At 33.4% G+C, this 24,707-nt stretch overlaps 1 protein-coding gene across 3 annotated transcripts in view; it reads right to left on the reverse strand.

The window, feature by feature from the left end:
* The window catches only part of CNTLN (centlein), a 370,084-nt gene that overhangs the window by 151,291 nt on the left and 194,086 nt on the right, over nucleotides 1-24,707 (reverse strand). For 2 of the 3 annotated variants that reach the window (XM_058431390.1, XM_058431389.1), the window contains exons 9-12: nucleotides 16,131-16,307; nucleotides 14,216-14,341; nucleotides 5,380-5,501; nucleotides 3,878-3,997 (exon numbers count right to left, since the gene is read on the reverse strand). In XM_058431390.1, coding sequence (XP_058287373.1) covers nucleotides 3,878-3,997; nucleotides 5,380-5,501; nucleotides 14,216-14,341; nucleotides 16,131-16,307 — 545 coding nt within the window. The remainder of the gene's footprint in view (nucleotides 1-3,877; nucleotides 3,998-5,379; nucleotides 5,502-14,215; nucleotides 14,342-16,130; nucleotides 16,308-24,707) is intronic. The other variant, XM_058431391.1, reaches the window with a different exon arrangement.

Raw genomic sequence — 24,707 nt, forward strand, 5'->3', positions numbered from 1 at the left:
CATGCTAGTGTGTTCTCATGTGTTCCTCATGATTGGATCATGGGGGTAGTTCTCATGCTGTTCTCATGCCAGTGAGATCTCATGCTGGTGTGTTCTCACGCTAGTGAGATCTGATGGTTTTATATGGGACTCTTCCCCCTTCACTTCTCACTCCTCTCTTCTGCCACCATGTGAAGAAAGTCCTTGCTTCCCCCTCACCTTCCACCATGATTGTAAGTTTCCTGAGGCCTCCCCAGCCGTGTGGAACTGTGAGTCAATTAAATGTCTTTCCTTTATAAATTATCCAGTTTTATGTATTTCTTTGTACTGTGAAAACAGAATAATACAAATAATGAAGGAGAAATCCAGATATTTTAAAAGAAAACAGAGAATTTCTTGCCAGCCAACTGATTTTAATAATTCTAAAGGAAGTTCTTCAAACTGAAAGAAAATTATAAAAGAAGAAACTTGGAAGGTTAGCAATGAGGACAGTAGAAAGGATAAATAATACCTCTATTATGTTTACCCATACATAAATTATTTATCTCTTATGGGTAAACATAAGAGACTACCCATGTTTTGCGGTTTATAATTATGTTTCACAGTTGAAGCAAAACCTATCACGTCTTGTGATGAGGTTCTCAGTGTAATTAGAGAAAATATTCGAGATAACTGTATTACAATGGAGAAGGGTAAAGGTATGTAAATGAAAATAAGGTTTCTAGATTCCACTTAGAGTAATAAAATGTTGACACCAGTAGACTGTAATAAGGTATGTATGTACAATATAATACCAAGAGCAAACACTAAAAAAAAAAAAAACTACTCAAAGAGATATAGTCAAAAACTCTACAGAAAAAATAAAATGAAATTCTAAAAAAAAGCTTAAGTAACCCATATGAAGGAATTAAATGGGAAACAGAGGAAACAAACAGAAAATAAATAATAACATGGCAGACTTAGCTTTAACTATCAATAATGCAAGGTAAAATGTCAGCATGCAAAATATCCATACACTGGCAATGTAAAATTTAAAAATGATATGGTTTGAAACTGGATTTCATAAAAATTAAAAACTTTTCCCATTCAAAAGGCACAGGTATGAGAATGAAAGGGCAATCTACAGAATGCAGTGCAACTCCTGAGCATTTCCCTTAAAAAATAAAAAAGTTATGTTCACACAAAAACCTGTCTATAGCAGCTGTATTCATAATTGCAAAAAACTAGAAAAAACCCAAATGTTCTTCAATAGATGGATAAGGTGGTCCATCCATAAAATGGAATATCATTTAGCAATAAAAAGGAACATATTAGATTAACCAACCCAAAAGAATCTCAAAGACGTTATGCGGAAAGAAGCCAGTCTCAGAAAGTTAATAGCCTGTATGATTCTATGCATATGACAGTCTGAAAAAGGCAAAGTTATAGGGAAGGAGAACAAATCGGGTATCAGTGGCAGTGGGAAGATCTGACTACAAAGGGGCAGGATGAGGAAATTTTTTGAGATGATAGAACTATTTTGTATACCGATTGTGGTGGTAGTTACTCAAATTTATATATATATTATAACTCATAAAACTGCACATTAAACATTCAACATACTACATACAACGTTAAAAAATTTCTGTCCTCAAAACAAACTTGAATGACTATAGCACTGATATTTAATGCCTTATTGTTTTATCATGATACTTTTTGACATTAGTTTTTAATATTTTTGACATTTATTTTTAACATCACATTTCATTAAGAATGTTTAATACTAAACATGTTTCCAAGTTCCCTGAGAGTAGAAAGTCTGTCTGGTATTCTCGTTTCATTGACCTAACAGACTGACTATCACACAGCACTCAAACATGTTACCTGAACAAATGTTTCACAAAATAATGCAACCCTCCCCCAAAAAGCTTACGTTAAAGTTTATTCCATTCTTTAGCATTCTTTTAAAAAATTTTTCATTACCTGTTACTAAATTAAGACTGATCTAAAAAATAACTATTTCACAAATTGCTTATCACGTTAATGAATATCAACATATTTCAGGGAAAAATTCCACACTTTAATAATGACATGGCATTTAATTCAAGGAGCTATTTGTAAAATGCAAATATTGCTGAGTGAACAGATCAGGATTCTGAGTTCTCTAATTTTAAAAAGGCCTCATTACTTTTTCTTTAGTTCTATTTCATTAACAAATAAAATAAACTCCAAATGAACCATTTATACGTAATCCTTCCTAAATTTTCTTGAATAGTTAGATTACGTCTCTCAACTAATTCACTTTCTTCAAAATTACTTTCTCTTTTAGAGACAGAAAGGTCATTAAAGATCATCAGATAAAAGCATTGATACATTTACAACATGGATGAAACTTGAAAACGTTACGCTAAGTGAAAGAAGGTAGTCTAGGACCATGTACTAAATGATGCCATTTATATGAAATGTCTAGAATAGGCAAATCTATAAACACAGGAAGAAGATTAGTAGTTTCCTAGGGCTGGGCAGGATGGATGGGAGGGCTGGGGAGTGACAACAAAGTCGTATGGGCTTTGGTGAGGAGAGTAGGGGGGGTGATAAAACTGTTCTAAAATAGATTGTGATAATGGACAGTGCAACTCTGAATATACCAGTGAATTATATATTTTATATAAGTGAATTGTATGACTTGTGAGTTATATTTCAATAAAGCTACTGAAATTATTAGGAAATGCCTCTGGGACAAATCTATGAGTCTATAAAATAGTTTTCAAGATAAGAGACTTCATTATAGCATCAAATATTTAGAACTAATAGAGTATAATGCATTTTAAGAGGTAAATGGGAGTATACAACATTTAAATCTCATATGGTCTGGTCATTTCCTCAAAAGTTTATCATTACATGGAAAAGGCTGTAAATAAAAGTTATACATGTTATCATGTAGTATATAAAATAAGCTTCTCATTTACAGCTAAGATAATTCAGTGACATTTAATTACATTATGTTATGAGGCTAAATTCTAGCAATCTGAAAGACAGCTAGGCTTTAAAAAAACTGTATGCCTGAGTGTCAGAAATTAACTCTAAATGAAGAAATAGTTAAGTAGCAGAAGAGGTTAATTATATCGGTCTAACTCCTTTTAGTCTTAAAAATAAATAAATAAATGTTCTTTCTTTGCCAGGCTGAATATAATAGCCTGTGAATTATAAGATCAAGCGACCAACTGTATGTTTTCTAAAATACGAGTATCCTTCATCAAGTTTTATACTTAGGGCAGCTAAAACACCTATGTGGAAAAATCAGCAGTAAGCCCAAAGGACAGGCAGTGCACAGCAAGAAAGAAGGCAATTCCCTCGTGTCTTCTGCAGGTCACTACCAAGGACCATGTTAGCAGATCCACACCAGACCCTTAACAGGCATTTCTGCTGCTACCAGTAATTAGCTTGGACAGCTCCAGCTCCAAGAGTAGCAGCAAGGCTACACCATAATGAGCTCAGCTGGGATTAGCAGGACAGGGCAGGGAACCAAGAGAGCTCAGGCATTCTGCATTGCGTATGTATCTAGGAGATCAAACAAGGATGGCTGGCTAGGTTATCCCCTCTCCACCTCATTCCAAAAATGAAGCACGGCAGTGTCTAAAATACAGGCTAATGAAGAGTGACACCTCCAACAGATGAGAGCCACACTAATTAACACAATCCCTAGATCATATTATACAGTTTCTGTTAGAGCTAGCCACTGTGCAACTTGTTATTGCATTTTATATATATATATTTAAAACCTAGTCTTTTTTTCTTTTATTGGCAAAAATCAGATTATTTCAAATTTTATAAAGTGTTTCTTTAATAGCCTTTAAGCCATGAAAAAATTTCTCCCAAGTATTTTATCCAAGTCCATATTGTTAAAAATGAAACTCACTTTTGAATCATTAGCTCCTGATTTTCCCTTTTGAAATATGCCAGTTCATTCCACACAGCATCAGAATCTTCTTGTCGAAGTTGTTGGGGATCGGCTCTCTTTACTTTCCTGATTTCAGTCCTATTTTTAAAACAAAGTTGCTTTTTCAATTAACATGTCTGAAGTGCAATAAAAATTATTTTATACATTCCTTAAAATTTAAAAATATCTATTGACCAAATTTCTAACTCGAGTTCACCATTTATTGAATGAATTTCCTAAAACCTAAGCATGTAGAAATCAAAACCCTCTATCATAATTTTTTGAAGCTAAACTGCTACTGTGGAAAGCAAACTTTTAAGCAGACACATGATATTCTAAGGTCTATTGCTCCCATTCAGTCTAGTAATAATAAAAATAGACACTGTAGAATTTTAACGGTCCCCACACCCCGCACACAAAAAAATCTTTATGCAACCAACTTATCTGGAATTTGCTGCTAACCAAGATGAATGTGGTATAGATACCTTTATCTTTTAAAAAAACTATTACCAGTGAATATGTCAGAAAGCAGATTTCACTCTTCTAATGATTAGTTAAAAGTTAGGTGAACAGAGGATAAATCTAGGACAAACTGCTTTATCACTGCTTTACTGACAAGTGATATGAAATACTTCCACTCATCAAAGAAAAAAATTAGATGTGACAATTATCTAAAAGTGATGCCAAATGCCCTTTACATTTTCATTTTCTGAACATAAAACAAATTCTTCATTTTTATTTTGTAAAAGTGCTGTACCGGCCAATTTAGAAACAGTATTTCTCTACAGAACAGACCAATGTGTATCATCAACATTGCCCTAAAGGATCCATCTCAAAAGATGAGAAGGTAGTAGATTTTCTGTACTCATTCAGTCCTTTGCCCTCTGTTGATACTGTTAACAGGGGAGCCACTTACAACTAACCAAGATCTGAACACCTGTTCAGAGCAATTGAACTGAGACTGCCAATTCATTCAGATAAGCTGGAGAACAAACTGATGGATAGTAAAGATCTTCTAATTGCATACTAGGTTGAAGTAGTTTTAAGATAGTTAACTATATATGTGAATTTCATATTTCTCTAGTGTTTCCATTAAAATTTAAATACTTTTGGAGTTATAAACATTTTAACACCAGTATTTTATTTATTTAAAAGCAAGTTTTTCAATCACATAGATATTAACCATTTTTGCTTTAAATTACATAATTTTATTAAGTTATTCCATTGATATTAAAAATGTGTACAATAATTCATAATCATTGACTGCTAATGATATCTGCAAATGTGAGGAAAATCTATAGTTATTACCAACACATTCCTCTGTTTTAATTTGTTATATTCTCCATTTAAAAATTCACAATAAAGATTTGACTACCAAATAATTTCTTTAAAACCAAACAAAAGCCATTAAGACACCTATATAATGCTACTCCATTCCATTTAATATTTAGGGAAATGCCTTTATGAGCTATGTAACTCACATGCCACTGCCTTCTTCCCACTGTTTTAATTGCTCTTTTACTGCTCTGTAGTTTATCTGTAACATCTGTAGCCGTTCTTTGCGTTTGTCATGGGCATCTCTTAGCTCATCATTTTCTTGGCTCTGTAGAACACAAAACAGCAAGTATATATAAGTTTGAAGAAAGTATTAATATGTTTCAAATAAAAGGTTACCCATCTAAATATGAAATTTGAAAGAAAATAGTGTGTAAACATGAATGAATCTGTAATATGTATTTAAGCAGAAAAAAGAATTTCTCTAGTCACAGAATACATTTGCTTGATAAATTCAACTCAGTCAATGCATTTTTAAGCTGCTCACATAATTTCAAAATTTTATCATTAAGATAATTTCACTCTTTTCCCTGTTGTTAATTAGTATACATTCATAAGCCTATCTTACATACTTTGAATTATTTTCATTTTCAGTATAAGGTTTTATCTATACATAAACCATGATTATTTTATTAAAGTGCAAATATAATTAGTATAAGGACATTAATCAGAGTAAGAACAATTATTTAGCACATGAATTCATAATTAATATTTACTAAGGCACAAGGATTACACATAAGGAAAAAATGAGACTGGACCCTATGTTAGAAGGAGCATAGTTTAACCTTCTGGGGTTGTACCATGAAGAACTGGAATGGGAAAGCTAGGCTTACAACTCTTAAAGAGGTTATAAAACAAGCCATCCAAACATTACGTTGCTGTGTCAATACCTAGGTTAGACAATTATAGTCAACTACTTCATTTATTTTTATTTTTCTGGAAACAGGGCTTCCCTCTGTGGCCCAGGCTGGAGTTCAAAGCTCACTGCAGTCTCAAACTCCTGAGCTCAGGCAATCTTCCCATGTCAGCCTCCCAAGTAGCTAGGACTACAGGCGTGCAGTATCACACCCAGCTAATTTTTTATTTTATTTTTGTAGAGACAGGGTCTCACTCTGTTGCCGAGGCTGGTCTCGAACTCCTGGTATCAAATGATCCTCCTGCCTCAGCCTCCCAAAATGCTGGAATTACAGGCATAAGCCACAGTCAACTACATCTAATATATAGCACATGAGATCAATTTTCATTTTTAGATATACATAAAATGAATTTATAAAGACCAAATTCTTAGTCCTCAGAAGATATATGCACGACTCTAAACTGTGCTTCTCAAAGTAAAATAAGTAACTTCTCCAGTTTCTTCCCTCATGAGAATTTCAAATATTTTAATAACTCTTATTCATATTTCTGTATGAATGAACTTGTATACTTATTTGGTAGAGGCAACAGATACTCTCTACTATTATAGTGAGGTGAGATGAGTAGGCATATGGTAATCAGAAAGATATGAATTCCATTCTTGGAGCTTGCTCCTGTTAGTGGCATTATTTTAAGAACACCATTGAAATTAATTCAAGTTTTTTCCTGCAAAATATGGAAAAGAAAAAAGAGGTTTAAATTTTGATGAAATAAGTTAACCCAGGTGGTGGGGCCCCAGCCCTATTAAGGACACAAAGCAAAAGTTAGCTTCTTTCAGTCTCCTTTTCCCACACGTTAACAGTGATGCCCTTATCTTTTAGAAACCAAGTAACTGTTTTCTTGACCTCTCATCTAAACAGTGAGATAATATTTTATAGAGTCTGCATTATTTTACTGCAATTCTAGCTGTCTCAGCAGTATGGATAGTCTGTGATTCTACTTTCACTATGTTTCTACTAGGATAGTTCTCTTAAGTAGTTATTAAGAAGTATTTGAGTCTTGTTTGTAACAAGAAGTGTTCTATATGCCATAAAGAAATGAAAGTGCTTGATGAAAAAGCAGAAGAATGGACTCAGTTGACAAAGGCATTCAAGATAAATGTTTCCTAAGTAGTTTTAGAAGATATACAAATCACACATAATGCAAATTTGCTAAAGTAGGATAGTTTAATATATGAAGTAAAAGTAAAAAACTCAGGTTATTGAGTTCAATTTTGTTCATTTCAATTTAAGAACCATACATGAAGAGTCTATTATATGTAGGATGTTGTGTTGATAAGAGTTCAAATCTAGCTGCTCAAAGTTAACTAAATTTTACTTTGATCTAGTTACTTAAATTCAGTTATCTCAGGTTATCCATCTTCAAAATAGAAGCTATTTATATCTCTTCTGCTAAGACACAGAGAATAATTTAGTCTTGAACTTGAATTTTTCATATTAATTTGGTAAACAATCCAAATACTATCTAATGTCTTTGAACAAAAAGCTTTCTAATGTTAAGTATGTGAAATAAATAATTTAAGTTAGCAAAATAGGAGATTAAAAATTATTAATGTTGGTACCTTCTCACATATGAACATGACTTAATTATGTTTATTGAGATTCCTTAAAACCTAGAAAACAATATTAGTGATTTCAGCAAGATAGATTAGAAATTTATTAACAAAATAATTTAATTACAAGAAATTAATAGGCTGGGCACAGTGGTTCATGCCTGTAATCTCAGCACTTTGGGAGGCTGAGCCAGGCAGATCAATTGAGGTCAGGAGTTTGAGACCGGACTGGCCAGTATAGTGAAACCCCATCTCCAAAAAAAAAAAAAATTAGCCAGGAGTGATAGCAGGTGCCTGTAATCTCAGCTACTAAGGAGCCTGAGGCCGGAGAATCGCTTGAATCCAGGAGGCAGAGGTTGCAGTGAGCAAAGATGGCGCCCCTGCACTGCACTCCAGCTTGGGCAACAGAGAGAGACGCTGTCAAAAAAAAAAAAAAAAGAAAGAAAAAGAAAGAAAAGGAAGGAAGGAAGGAAGGAAATTAACAGACCATATTGGAAGAGATTCATGTCAAAACACAATTTCAAAAGAAACTTAAACTAAAATGTGCATCTTAAAGACTTCTATGATGGCTTTCTATAATTATTCTTCATTGAATCAAAGTTCTTCCCTCAAACTCATCATTTTTTATGGCTGCATAGTATTCCATGGTGTATATGTGCCACATTTTCTTAATCCAGTGTAGGGACATGGATGAAACTGGAAAACATCATTCTCAGTAAACCATCGCAAGGACAAAAAACCAAACACCACATGTTCTCACTCATAGGTGGGAATTGAACAATGAGAACTCATGGACACAGGAAGGGGAACATCACACTCCGGGGACTGTTGTGGGGTGGGGGGGGGGGGGGAGGGACAGCATTAGGAGATACACCTAATGCTAAATGACGAGTTAATGGGTGCAGGAAATCAACATGGCACATGGATACATATGTAACAAACCTGCACATTGTGCACATGTACCCTAAAACCCTAAAGTATAATAAAAAAAAAAAAAAGTTCTTCCCTCAAACGCTTATTTTACAATGACTTTCTTAAAAATTATTATATCTAAACTCAGTGTTTGGGGAATGACTAAAGTTCTTTGTTAGAGTCATCAGAAACTGAGTAAATAGAACCTCAAAGATTGACCAAGATGTGAAAATAAATAGAATAGGACGTACAAATTTTCTCAATTACTTTCACAATGATCCTCTGTTAAATTCATGGAACAAACTGAGATTCTTATATGTATTGACACTATTTTAAGGATTTTTCAGTACTGCCTCAACTACCATTAGTCATTGAATTCATGTGTTTTCCCCAATTGTCCATAGAAACTAACTATATTACACCATTAAACCAAAGACTAAGACTCAATAAAAATCTGAGCTCCATATATCATTCATGATGTGCCAGACTCTGTACTAGGCACTTTAATTAATAAAAGCAGTGAATGCTGCCCCTTCTGATTCCCAAAGCTTTAGTGTAAAATGTTCAATATTACCAAATAATTTTGATTTTCCTATAGTAATTTCAATAAGTGGCTCTTTCCACTAAGTATTAATTATAGAAAAAATAGTTTTATCCTATGCAATACTACTCAGGACACAGGCATGGGCAAAGACTTCATGACTAAAACGCCAAAAGCAATGGCAACAAAAGCCAAAATTGACAAATGGGATCTAATAAAACTAAAGAGCTTTTGCACAGCAAAAGAAACTATCATCAGAGTCAACAGGCAACCTACAGAATGGGAAAAAATTTTTGCAATCTATCCATCTGACAAAGGGCTAATATCCAGAATCTACAAAGAACTTAAACAAATTTACAAGAAAAAAACAAACAACCCCATCAAAAAGTGGGTTAAGGATATGAACAGACACTTCTCAAAAGCAGACATTTATGTAGCCAACAAACATGAAAAAAAGCTCATTATCACTGGTCATTACGGAAATCAAAACCACAGTGAGATACCATCTCATGCCAGCTAGAATGGTGATCATTAAAAAGTCAGGAAACAACAGATGCTAGAGAGGATGTGGAGAAACAGAAACACTTTTACGCTGTTGGCGGGAGTGTAAATTAGTTCAACCATAGTGGAAGACAGTGTGGCGATTCCTCAAGGATCTAGAACCAGAAATACCATTTGACCCAGCATTTAGAGAAATACCTAATGTAGGTGACAGGTTGATGGGTGCAGCAAACCACCATGGCACGTGTATACCTATGTAACAAATCTGCACGTTCTGCACATGTATCCCAGAACTTAAAGTATAATTTTTTTAAAAAAAAGTTTTATAGATAAGCCTTCTGCTTTAATTTTACTTGCTTCTTAATTTATTATATCTAACAGTACAGTGTTTACATAAGTCTTATAAAATTATCAAAATCTAAACTATTAAAAATAAAACTCAACTAGATATTATTTGCAAATCATTTGATAGACATAATTCATAAGAAAAAATCTTTTAAAATGCAGTTTCCTCCAAAGATTCATGTTTGGGGACGCTGCTGTCAAAGTGTAAATCATGCATTAAATTAGTCCTAGAGACTATTGTTCCTTTATCTTACTTCAGCAATAGACAGTAAAGTTTTATGAAAGTGTAAATATAAGATAGATACAGTTCAAAGAAAAACATTTCTTCATTTTAATGGCACCAGAATAAATGCCAGCTTAAGTCATCCATCAAAAGTTGGGTATCTTAAAATAAATATTTTTCAAAATATCCAAATACTTTCTTTATAACCTTCTAACAAACACAGGTTAACTGTAGTTTGGATTATGATCCAAACTTTGACAAACAGTAAGCAAAGGCAAAATAATAGTACTTTATTTGGGAACTATTATCACCAAAGATCTTACAACAAGTCAAGTGTATGGCCTGAAAAATGTATTTTATATCACTAATTAATATATTTTCCTACAAGATATACACAAAAATATTCCACAGGCAGGTGCTGAATGAGATCAGTTCATTAGATCATTCAATAAAACATTTACTAAGTACTTCCTTTGGATTTTGTAATTAAACTAGCTAAACTAGAGGCTCTAACTTTTTTTTTTTTTTTTTTGAGACAGAGACTTGCTGGAATGTAGTGGTGGGATCTCAGCTTACTGCAACCTCTGCCTCCTGGGTTCAAGTGATTCTCATCCCTCAGCCGACTGAGTAGCTGGGATTACAGGTGTGCACCACCACACCCAGCTCATTTTTTTGTGTATTTTTAGTAGAGACAGGGTTTTGCCATGTTGTCCGGGCTGGTCTTGAACTCCTGGCCTCAAGTTATGCACCCACCTCAGCCTCCCAAAGTGCTGCAATTACAGGCCTGAGCCATCGTGCCTGGCAAGGCTCTTTCTGCGTACGCACAAGTATGAATGAATGAAACATTAGGAAATAGAAAACAGGAAAAATTTTATCAACTGACCTTTTCCTCAAAGATATTTGCAATTCTAATTCTGAATTGATTAAAAACATAAATAATTTTTGAAACAGAGTCTCACTCTGTTACCAGGCTGGAGTGCAATGGCACGATCTTGACTCACTGCAACCTCTGCCTTCTAGGTTCAAGCAATTCTTCTGCCTCAGCCCCCTGAGTAGCTGGGATTACAGGCATGCACAACCACTCCCAGCTAATTTTTGTATTTTTAGTAGAGACAGGGTTTCACCATGTTAACCATGATGGTCTCGATCTCTTGAACTCGTGATCCACCCGGCTCGGCCTCCCAAAGTGCTGGGATTACAGACGTGAGCCACTGTGCCCAGCCAATAATTTTTTATCTAATCTTCAGGTTTGAACAAAGGTTCCTTGATGAGAATAAAGTGAACTAAAAGCATGAACCCCAATATGGACGGACGTCATTTAATCTGTTGAAAGCCTCAACAGAATAAAAGCTGAGTAAGAAAGATTCCTTTCTCTCTGCCTGCCTTCAAGCTGGGACATCAGTCTTCTCTTGCCTTCTGACTTGAACTTGAACTTACACCATCAGTTTTCCTGGTTCTATAGTCTTTGGGCTCAAACTGGAACTATACCATCAGGTCTCCTGGCTCTCTAGCTTGCCGACTGAAAATCTTTTTTTTTTTTTTTTAATTTTAGATTCAGGGAGCACATGTGCAGGTTTGTTACATGGGTATATTGCAGGATGCTGAGGTTTGGGCTTCTATTGATCCCATCACCCAGATAGTGAACACAGTACCCAATAAGAAGGTTTATAGCCCTTGCTCCCCTCCTTTTCCAGTTCTTTAGTGTCTACTGTTCCCATCTTTATGTCCATGTGTACTCAGGTTTAGCCCCCACTTATAAATGAGAATATGCGATATTTAGTTTTCTGTTTCTACATTAGTTCACATAGGACAATGACCTCCAGCTGCACTCATGTTGCTGCAAAGGACAGGATTTCATTCTTTCTTAGGGCTGCATAGCATTCCCTGAGCAACTGCAGATCTTATACTTCTGAGCCTCCATAATCATGTAAGCCAATTCCTTATAGGAAGTCTCATATAAAACTAATTTACTATAAGGAATTATATAAATACAGTAAATAATCGTTCCGTGTGTGTGTGTGTGTGTGTGTGTGTGTGTGTGTGTGTGTATTCTATTGGCTCTGTTTCTCTGGAGAACCCAGGAAACAAATTTCAAGAATTATGCAAAAGGACCAGGAGCAGTGGCTCACGCCTGTAATCCCAGCACTTTGGGAGGCTGAGGCAGGAGGATCGTTTGAGGTCGAGAGTTTGAGATCAGCCTGGCCAACATGGTAAAACTCTGTCTCTGCTAAAAACACAAAAACTAGCCGGGAGTGGTGGCACACGCCTGTAATCCCAGCTACTTGGGGGTCTGAAGCAGAAGAATCGCTTGAACCTGGGAGACAGAGGGTGCAGTGAGCCGAGATCATGCCACTGCACTCTAGCCTAGGCAACAGAGTAAGACTCTGTCTCAAGGGAAAAAAAATATATGCAAAAAGAGGAAGATGATAGACTTGCTCCTCAAAAATGCTCATAATATCCTGTGCTTAACCACACATTTACAATTATCACAAGAGTGTAACTACTTACTTATCCTCTTAACTAGAGAAAGGGTCTTGAAGGATAGCAACTCATCTAACAATCTCCTGTTAGACAAGTACTAGTATGATGCTTAGCTAATTGCAATGCTCAGTAATTACTATTGAGGAAACAAATGAATAAGAGAATAACTTAGGTGTTTATCTAAGTTCCTTATACCTTATAAATTTCAAGTAGGCTAAATGCTAGCTGAGGTAATTTGGACATTTTATTTTTGGTAGAAACACGTTATAATTTTCATGTTTTAGAACAGTTTAACTCTGAATGAATAAACATAAATTAAAACTTAATGTTTAAACTTAGGGCAAACTAAAATTATTAATTATAGCTTTTGTTAACTATACCCATAAACCCTATTTTGTTTTAGAATACACATAATCTAAACCGAACATTTTTCTCCTTAAGAGTAATCTATATTATATGACAAAGAATCTGAGCTTCATGTGTACTGCATTCTAATCATGTGTAAAGCACTAGATTTACAGAATGTCATAAAACTATTTCAGAATTATATGATTAAACTTCAAATAGGGCACAGCTTCAGGTAATTGTGAATGAAGAATGAAAGAGAAAAAAAACCCTCAATGTAGTCACACAAAATGGGTTCAATATGTATGAACAACTTGCATATTGAAAAAGAGATTTCACAAAGTATGAATTAGGAAGTATTAATATAAGCTCTCAAAGACAGGTCAATAACATATATGTTTCTTAAACATGAGTAGAGTGGGCTGGGTGCGGTGGCTCACGCCTGTAATCCCAGCACAGTGAAACCCCGTCTCTACTAAAAAAATACAAAAAATTAGCCGGTGTGGTGGCAGGCGCCTGTAGTCCCATCTACTCAGGAGGCTGAGGCAGGAAAATGGTGTGAACCCGGGAGGCGGAGCTTGCAGTGAGCCGAGATAGCGCCACTGCACTCCGGCCTGGGCAAGAGAGCGAGATTCTGTCTCAAAAAAAAAAAAAAAATGAGTAGAGTGCTCATTCAAACGTCACATGTTCTGAGACAAATTCAGCTGAAATGAAAATATATATATATATATTTCATTTTGACTAAATGTAATTTTTCTATAAAGGATAATTGTAAGTGATCTGAGCTAGGTTAATATGCTTTTAAACTCACTTTTATTTTCATACGTTTATCATATATAAAGAAGAAGAAATTCTCTTTTTACTTGCTACAATTCTATTTTTTGCCTTTGAGAAAGTGTTAAGAAATTTATTCCCAATTTTAAGACAAAATATTACCAAATAACTTGAAAGTAGTAAATAAACATTTACTTTTCAAGTAGCAAATATTTTATATTATTTTATAATCCTCAGAAATCTTAGTAACAAGATGAACTGATTATACACTTTTATACAGGTAACTAAATTCAGGAAAGAAAAAGGACAACTAGTAATCTGTGAACTGTATGTTTACTTTGGTATATTTTTATCTTTGCAAGGTTACTACTAAAGAAATGATTTAATGTCCACCTTTAGTTGCAGTGCCTTCTCTAAGTTTTCAATCTTTCTTTCAGCTTTTCTCAGGTTTCGAAGCTCTTCTGAGTCTGTGAAAGAGCTCTTTGGGGACAAAGACCTTGAACGTTTCACAGGTGGTTCCTCGAGAATAAAACAAGGACATGGTTGAACTAGTTGGAACACTGGATTATGAAAGACATGCAAAATTAAAGAACAAGTAATTTTGAATACTAATAATGAATTATAAAAAAAAAAAAATCCTGCATGGAATACCAGAGAAATAACAAGCGGAATTACCACAGTGCTACCGCTAAAGGTTTCTCTGTGACTCGTTAATGAGAATATTCATTTACATTTACATTGTTTCTTTCAGAATAATGATGTCCCATTAGGGAAGACTAAAGGGTTATAGACTCAGAAATGCAAGAAACCTCATTACAAAGGAGGGGATAGAGGCTGGTCTAATTGCTCTATAAGGGTCCAAGGTTACACTTGATAGGACAACCAGAAACAAGAGGGAAAGGATTTTTTTCCCTTTGAAATAGTTTAACACACTGTGAAGTTGAAGGAACAATATGCTTGAGGAATATAAATACAACAGACAGTAGATCTTATACCATAATGACCATATGGTCATTAACTATAATGTGGCTAACTAGAGACAAGAATATGTTTATATTATGTACAGCTTCATATACTAATCTGGAGAAAGAATATGTGAAAGCAACTATTAAGCTGGGCAACACAGTGCTCATCTTTACTGCATGGCCTTACAAAAAGAAAGAAAATTTTGGTCAAAATACCCCTCTTTTTTTCGACTTTTATTAAAAGCAGACAAAAGTCAAAGTCGTACATTTTTAAATTTCAGCAATCGAGCAAGCAACCAAATTAGGCCCAGTAATGCTGTATTTCAATTTTATGAATGTTTTCTTTCATTTAAATAAAGCTCAGTGCTTGTGAAACTACTTCAAAATGGCAAGAAATGTATAATGCAGTTATGTTTTAATAAATAAATCTCATTTTCTGAAAATTACTAATAATATTAGAGAGCATGAATAACAGTACCCCAGAAACATGGTTCAAATTTTAAATACTTCCTTTATTAAGATAGTTTGTCCTACCAATAAGAAAAAATGGAAAGAAACAAAAACAATTATCTTAACAACATGGCTTCCTATTATAAAAACTATTATTCCTTTATTGCTGAAGTAACAAGCATGTGAAAAATATGCTAAAACTCTTACTTTGAGGAAAATGTTATTTCAATTTATCTAGAAATAACATATGTACACATGATATTTTAGAATTGTTATATTAGTCAACATTCTGTAGAATCTTTTACAGCATAACACAAATATGTAATGAATACTAAAAAAATGAGACATTAATAAATGAGAAACATGCTATGTAAAATTTGCTTATTTTTCTCTTACTGCTATCCCTTTAAATCTATAAAAATATATAACAAGTGCAGAAGTTAGTGTTAAAATTCATTTACTATTTTATTTTCCACACAGACAGTATTTTAAACATATCTGATTGAAAGACATATTAGATATATTTCTTTTAATTCATATTAGAAAAGTGAGTAAATACCATTTAAAAATAAATTTTTAATCAGATAGATTAATATATTAGAGAAATGAGGAATACTTACCAAAGTTTTAATATAAGAATGTTAATTTACTGACAAAATGGGTATAGCACTAATAATATATTTAATTAACTAATTTGGGAATATAATTCAGTCTTTAAAAAGGGAAAACTCCTTACTCCTAAAACCTATTTAACAAGAGTTTGGTACATAATATTTTTCAAAAGCTTCCCGAAATATTAGCAGAGAAGTAAATGCTGCCATTTGTTTTTAACTTCATCTCTTGTCTTTCCAGCCTCGTCCTGGCAAATTCACAAAATGACATAATGTCCCTACCTTATGTTTTCCTTCAGCACTTGTCATGATGCTCTTTCGGGAGAAACCCTTGTTGGCAGATATGTTTTCTGACAGTTTTTCATTTGCTATCTTTAGTTTCTCCTGGAAATACTCAATTTCAGACTTCTGTGAAACCATTAACATTTCTAAGCTTGATAAGGATGGGCAATGAGGTACCTATTTTAAAAAGTATACTTGTAAATAGATAATGTATGTTTGTATCTTAGATTATTTATAAATATAGTAAATAGTTATATGTAACACTATATCATAGAAATTTTAAGTATTCAGAGAAGGAAATTTTTATTTTAATAATAAACTAGCAGGAGCTGAACCTTTTCATTCCATAGAATAGGATTTTCCAATAAAATAACCAAGAGTCTATATGCAAGTATTTTCATAAATAATGCTGTCATATAGATTTCAAGGAAAAAAATTTAAAGCATGGCTGCATGATACACACCACTCATCTATAAATGAGTCATTTCAAATTACTGATTATACACATATGTATTGCCTCACAAAATATTCAATCCACCATCTGGTCATCAAGAGTCATACAATACCATAGAATATAAACCTGGGAAAGGAAAACAACAGCAGTATAAGTACAATTAGCTTTTACTGTATCCTAATTTAATAACAACTCCTCAAAGAACCCCAACAATTTTAAGTCAATATAGTTTACAGCATTCTCCTTTGAAATTTATTCATGTTTCAGATAAACTGCTAATGGTAAGCTCCACATTTTAACAACAGAAGTCACAGGAAAACTAATCTTGTAGGAAACCTGTTCATGAAAACTGGAAATCTGCAAAATTTGACTACCATCTCCACTGAATGTATTCGAGGCAATTAAAACCCATGCAAATTCGCTGTTTCAAATTAACAACTACATTTACAAAAACAAAAACACAGAATCACATGAAAACAGTTTTTGTTGACTTACAGGCAAACAAATGTCAAATCTTATGATTCTAACATTATCAATAAGGATCTAGTAGCCCTGAAAATATTTGCACTTAAACTGATGAAGGGCCCCACCCTTCCTAAATGATATTCCTAAGTACTATGAGAAAAATATATACGGTTAACTTTTTTGAGCCAACAATGGGAAACATCATCCTTTTCCAATTGTGCCTGCTTTTTTCTGAGAGGATAGGCAAAATTTTCCTAATTCTAACCTGCAATTTGTATAATAAGAGGGACCATATTTGATTTATACTATTACACTTTTCTCATATTTAAATCACCTCATTTGTTTCCAACCTTTATTCTACCATGATTATATTCCTCAAAGTACTGTTTACATTGTACTGTTACCATACTTACAATATATTACTTACTTCATTATCTTGCTTTGAACATCAAATTAAAACATTTTAAGCATTTCTCTTCCAGGAAGTCTAAATGATTTTGCCCTATTCTTTTATCCCCATTTTAATCATTGTACAACTTTTATTTTTGATTTTTTCTCCTGTTTTATAATCAAACTTCTGAGGTTTAGAAATATTTCCTTTGATTGGGCTGCCAAGCTAAACAATTTCAAAGGCTACCTGCTCTTGTCTAGGTTTCTATTAATAAAATTATAAATGATCTATTAACATACTATCATATACAAAATAAATTTTAAATAATTTGTTTAAGGTCAAACAAAAACTTAGAATAAAACAAGAAAAACATAATTTTAGTTTACTGGTATATCCAATAAACAAACCTGTGTTTGTCAATAAATGAACTTCCTAAGTCATCAATGGATTATAATGCTATAGCTAGGAATATTATAAAATTAATATTCAGTCAAGAAGCTATGATAAATAACTCAAATATAAGACATTAACAATGCTCCAACAGTGGATACTGTCACTATAATAGATTCATTTCTAATATTTCTATTGATATTATATTAATGATATTATTTTTGATAACAATAAAGGATATTTAGGCAGCATTCCTTCAAAATTCCTCAATAAACAATCAGAGAACTTCAAAATTAAAATACTATTAAAGAGTGAATAGAAGCCAGGAAGATAATGCAGATAAATAAATATGTGTCTGGTGTGTTTTAAAGTAATAGCTCTAAGATTCATCCAACAGAGGCATTTTGCATACATATTAACCAAGTAGATATGTCCCTCCCCTCCACAAGTAACTTATTCATGTTCCCATTTTCTTTAACTGTGGTTTGTCTCTCTCTTGCCTTTTATCACTTTTGTTAGAGACATGTTTACAAGAAGTGTTTTACATTTCTCCTAATGAAACCTTTTTTTTAAGTATTAAATATGAGCAAAATGAAGAGTCAACACTCAGCCTCACTGCTGAGTAGTAAGGAGGGAATTCAGGGCAGTTGCTGCTCAACTCCAGCCAATTGTTTTCAGGGAAGAATGTGCCCCACTGTTGCTAGATTTACTGATTTTTAAAGAAAAGCAAAGAATTAGGATTTCTAAGGAGAGTGCCCAAATTTTCAAATGTTGGTTGGACCCAGTTTATGGGTTACTTTGAGAATTTGGTAGTGGGTGGAAGTATAATCTGCTATCAGTTTTCTAGGGAAATTATGAAAGATGCATCAAAGCCCATAAAAATGTACAAAACCTTTAATTTACTTCTAATTATGCTGAAGGCTAAAATGGAAAGACATCTATGATAAATTGAGAAAAGTAGGGTACAAAAGGGTATATTATACTATGTAGAAGTGGATTTCACCAAACATGCATAAGGTACAAAAACAACCCTGAAATGTTACAGTGTGATTTCTAAGTGGAGGGACTGTAATATGAATTATTTTCTTTGTACTTAACTGAATTTCCTTAAAGATTTTACAATAGACATGTCACTAAATGCTTTTTTTTTTTTTTTTTTGAGATGGAGTTTCACTCTTGTTGCCCAGGCTGGAGTGCAATGGTGCAATCCCAGCTCACTGCAACCTCTGCCTCCTGAATTCAAGCAATTCTCCTGTCTCAGCCTCCTGAGTAGCTAGGATTACAGACATCCGCCACCATGCCCGGCTAATTTTGTATTTTTAGTAGAGAAGGGGTTTCACCATGTTGATCAGGCTGGTCTCGAACTCCTGATCTAAGGTGATCCGCCTGCCTCGGCCTCCCAAAGTGTTGGGATTACAGGCGTAAGCCATTGCGCCCGGCCTAAATGCTTTTCAAAATAGAAATATTTATTTTTTTGCAAATAAAATGACTACAAGTTCAATGTAAAAATTTCAGTATAGGTAGGGGAAATATAAATAAGAGTCTCTTCACAATCTCATCCCTCAAAGTTCCTACTAGTAAGTTTGTGATATATCTTCCAGACTTTAAAAAAAAAAAGGAAACCGCTGGGTGCAGTGGCTCACGCCTGTAATCCCAGCACTTCGGGAGGCCGAGGCAAGCGGATCACGAGGTCAGGAGATCGAGACCATCCTGGCTAACATGGTGAAACCCCATCTCACTGTGGTGGGCGCCTGTAGTCCCAGCTACTCGGAGGCTGAGGCAGGAGAATGGCGTGAACCTGGGAGGCGGAGCTTGCAGTGACCCAAGATCGCGCCACTGCCCTCCGGCCTGGGCAAGAGTGAGACTCCATCTCAAAAAAAAAAAAAAAAAAGTTAACTACTATATTTTTGTCATTTAACATACTTTTTAAAAATTAATAGACTTTATTTTTTACAACAGTTTATGTACAGAAAAACTAAGCAGATATGATGCAGAGTTCTCCCTGACCTCCTACCCCCACCCACTCAGTTTCCCCTATCATTAACATCTTAAATTAGTATGGTACATTTGTTACAATTACTGAACCAATATTCATACATTATTAGTAACTGAAGGACATAGTCTATTCATAATTCCTTAGTTTTTTCCTAATGTCCTTTTTCTGTTTCAGGATCCCATCTAGGATACATTACAATTAGTTGCAATATCTCCTAGAGCTCCTTTTGGCTGTTTTCTCAGACTTTCCCTGTCTTTCATGACCTTGACAGTTTTCTGTAGGATGCCCCTCCTTTGGGATTTGTCTGATGTTTTTCTCATGATTAGACTGGGGTTATGAGTTTTGAGAAGGAAGATCATAGAGGTAAAGTGCCATTTTCATCACATCATATCAAGGGTATATGCTATCAACATGATTTATGACTGTTGATATTCAGTTTGATCACCTGGCTGAAGTAGAGTTTTGTCAGATTACTCCACTTGTAAAGCTACTCTTTTGTCCCCAGCCATACTGTACTTTTTTACTTGCTTTTTAAAAACTTAACAATCTCAAACATATACACATATAACTATTATATGTATATATAATAAAATATATGATATACATGTGTATCATCATAGATCTCCATATATCCTTACATATATTTAACCTTTTTAAGGGCTGCTTTACATGCATAGCAAAATCAAGTTAACCAATCCCCTCTCTGTGGAAGTTCATTCTATTACTCTTAAAATCCTAGTACCTTTGAAAAGTTAACTTTCCTTCCTAACAATTATTCACATTTTATAAATAAATTTTTTTCTCTAATATTAAAAATATTTTGCTCCCTTTTAGTTTACATTCTTGGAATACAATGGTATAGTGCTATACCATAATTAATCTGATGAAAAATGATTCGTGCACTGACTACATGGCTAAAAGCTCCCAGGTGGAAATAATCTTTTTAAATTGCCATTGTTAATACATAACTTGACTTTTCACACTGAATCACAGAGCTAATTTTAATTGAAAAGTTCTGTAGAAGATATATATTAAATAGACTAGAAGCCATGGGGGAAGGGCCTTTAGGTGTTATAAAAATTACTATTTTTTAAATTATACAACTTAAATACACAGTCATGTTGCATTAAGTCCGAGAAATATTGTAGGACATTATTACAGTGGGGGCCGACTGAATATTGCCTAATACAAAGAAAATTGTTTCACAGCTATAATAATTACAAAAATTGTAACTTAAATTGTTTTATTAGCAAATTATAATTAAATATATTTTTTTCCTACTACATTGCAATGATGATAATAATTAGCATTTAGCAAAAAAGTATTTAGTTCCTACCTCTGGCTAAGCATTCTACATACATTATCTCACTTGTTTTAAGAAATTTATGAATTCCAGACCTGTTAACACATAACAAAGCCTATAGCAAAACAAAAACATTTTTAAAAGCACATGATACCTCAGCAAAAGAAATACTTTTTCTTAAAACAATATGTCATGGAAAATCAAGTACGGGTCAAGTGTGTGTGTGTGCGTGTGTGTGTGTGTAATAAAATCTGTTACATGTGTATATAAAATATCTAACATATACGTATATATCAGAAAAACTAACTACTTGAATGACTGTTCTCTGAAAACTAATTCAAATCCTCTGGGAATACAACAGAGTATGTAAGTGTCTGTGTATATATATACACACACACAGGCACACACACACACATACACATGCACACACACTTTTCTTCTCATGAAATGCCCATATTCAGAGATTAACTTTATATTTAAAATTGATTTCAGAAATGCAGCAATATGTCTATTACCAATTAACAAAGTAAACATTGTTAGCTGAATCATCTATATCCTGAAAGTAAATGACTTTAATAATAGTCATATATTCTTGTAAAAAAAAGAAAAAGAAAAATAATATCAATTTAACATAATATTGTAAATCAAAATAGTGTTACAATAAAAATTCACAAATAAAACTAAGTGTACTAGTTTAAACTTACACTTCATTTTTAGAAAGACCACTATATTGAGTAATAAAATGTCTAATATCAACAAATTCATCTAGCACTTTTTAAAAAAATATAAATATTTGCATTTCTACCATCTACTCACTTTTAACCAAATATTTTCAGATAGCATTTGTAATTCACAAAATAAAATTAAATTATTGACTACATTTGAGTAAAAAATACACTATCACCATCTCCGCTTATAACACTATCACATTATAGCAAAATTCAGTAATAAACAAGTCAGTCAAATTTAGCTTTCCTTTAGTATCTAAATACTTATATGGTACAGTCAAGTTGTTAACAGTAAAATAAAATGGAAAAAAATTAATTCCAAAACTTTAACTTCTTCCATATACTACATAAAACTTGACACCGAGTGGGTTACAACTCAATTATACTTATATCCAGTAAATGACAATTACTGGTTTATACATACATCCAGTAAATGACAGTAGCATCTTTGGTACAAAATTGAGCAACCACAAGCTAAGTAGTTATTCTACGACATGTAAATATCACACTGTACTGACAAAAATTAGTAATATTTACGTGTCACACAAGAGTGTTTAGAATAACCCCACAATATACAAATTACCTATAGATTTCAATCCTAACAGTAAACTAATCCTGACTGTACTTAAAAGCTAGAATGAAAAGACTGATTTTTCTACAAATTTCTTTTAATAGCAAAATAAAAGAAAGATTTTTTCCAAAACATGTTATAAGCCTCACATTCTGCCAGAATTTGCAAATCTGGATATTTAAAATGTTTCTGTTAGTGGTATCCTAAAATTAATTTCTAAAATTCATAGAATTAAACTTTTTATGGTGTATCTCTAAATATGTGACTTTGGGGTATAATCCATTACTTATTATAATACATACTCTAAGTTTTATAAACACTTAACACTTATGTCACCAGTAAAAAAACCAAAATTTGTGCATTAATGGTGTAAGCAAGGGACTATGCTTGTTATACATTATCATCTCTATACATTAAAACCTCAATCATACTCAAACAAATTCACTAAAGTGTGGTTTTCAATCTGCTAACTATGCATTCCATAATAGCCTGTAATTATTAAAAACTGACAAGAAAGCTACGCCACCTGTGTTTATGTGAAGCCAGGTAATGAAAAAAACAACAACGCTGTCATCACCTCTCAATTCCTGATTGCATTATCAAAACTGTAGCCGAGTTTGGCATCTGGGTGTGACCTTGTTAACTGCTAGGGTAATTAAATTTATTCTACTGGGAAAAAGGATGATAAATTATTAGCAAGAAGATTTTGTTCACATTTTATTAAATTGGCCTGTCAAAGGGTTGGCCAAATTATCAAGGGCCTCATTTATTGGAGACCAGCCATATTGCCACATCTGTTACAATTATTTATAATTTCAGCAGTTGAAAACCAACTGAGTTAGGCATCCGCCATGTAAAGTAATTTACAAATTATCTGATGAGGGAGTGTTTTAGTTTCTCCCTCATTTCTAGCCAGCAGAAAGCCGTGCTGTAATTACAGAACACGATTAGGTTCTTTGGGGAACTTATCTTGCACTCATAGCCATAGTAAGATGCAGCAAGAACATATGGAGGAGCTTGTGCTTCTACTCCCTGAAGCTCGTGACCCGCCTGCCGCTGAGCCCTTGAGTTGAATTTGAATGAGAGTGCCATGGCTAATGTTCTACACATGCACCATTTATGCCACAAAACAAATCGGATCACTGTTAATTATGAAGCAGCTATAATCAGGCCTTCACATCTGTGTAATGTGAAGCGCAGTAGGCTGTATTCCAATAATGTATGACTACCTTTGGGTTGCAAATTGCGAGCCATATTGCCTCAGTAGTAGTTACTGAATTCAAAGTAACTCCTTTGATAAAAGCCCATCACATGGATATTTTTATCCAGCTTTATATGAAAAAAAAGCAAATCCACAAGCCTTTCTTTATCAGCTATTGACCAGAACAGTTAAAGCATATGGCACAAGTTCATTAATGAACAACACAGAGCACTCTAATTTAATGAAACCACTTGAGCCATAAAAATCAGATTTAGTTAATTCCCTCTTACCCATTTTTTCATATTTAGCCTAAACCTAGGATTCCATTTAATATTACAAGTTATCAAGACATACAATATATTTTTTACAAATTCATAAAGATATTAAAAAGCTTGTGTTGTATTATTTTAAAAGGCAATCATAGGTTTTATATTTTACAAATTAATTTTCATCACAAATCTCATGTATGAAAGCATAAACTATTTGTTTTTTTAGAAAGTAAAGCCTAGCAGCTGTATTCTAACAAAAAATACTCTTTACTCCATGAGAAATTTTTCTGTGGAAAGGCAGCTAAACAAGCTGCACCCAGATGGCAAACCAGCTACAGTTTAATTAATCCACTAAAAGCCATTCAGATTTCAGTAAGGGTAATGTAATTTTGAATAATAGTAGGAAAAAAAATCACTAAACATTCTTAAGTTTTATTATAGCGGCAAGAGAAGTGCCACTATAGAGTAGTTAAAGTTGAGTTGCAGTTTCCATTAGATATGCTAAATTTCTAGATTTTAATATCTTGGGCTGTTTCACTCTGCTTGGAACTTAAAGTAAGCTTGAAATATCAGAATATCTATTGGCAGCCTTCTTTTTATAGCAGAAATGGTTTATTTTTCATGCAGGATAGTAGAGTTGAATGATAACAAGTTCAAATTTTGTGAATATAATACACAACGGCCTTTAGAAAAAAAGTTTATAGTTAAGACTTACAAAAGATAAAGACTTCAAATTTTTCTTTTAAATAAAAATGTCTTTCATTTATTAAGGCTAAAAATCATATCATAACATTATATTTTACTGTTAA

This window comes from Hylobates moloch, unplaced genomic scaffold (genome assembly GCF_009828535.3).
Source record: "Hylobates moloch isolate HMO894 unplaced genomic scaffold, HMol_V3 SCAFFOLD_19, whole genome shotgun sequence".
NCBI lineage: Eukaryota > Metazoa > Chordata > Mammalia > Primates > Hylobatidae > Hylobates > Hylobates moloch.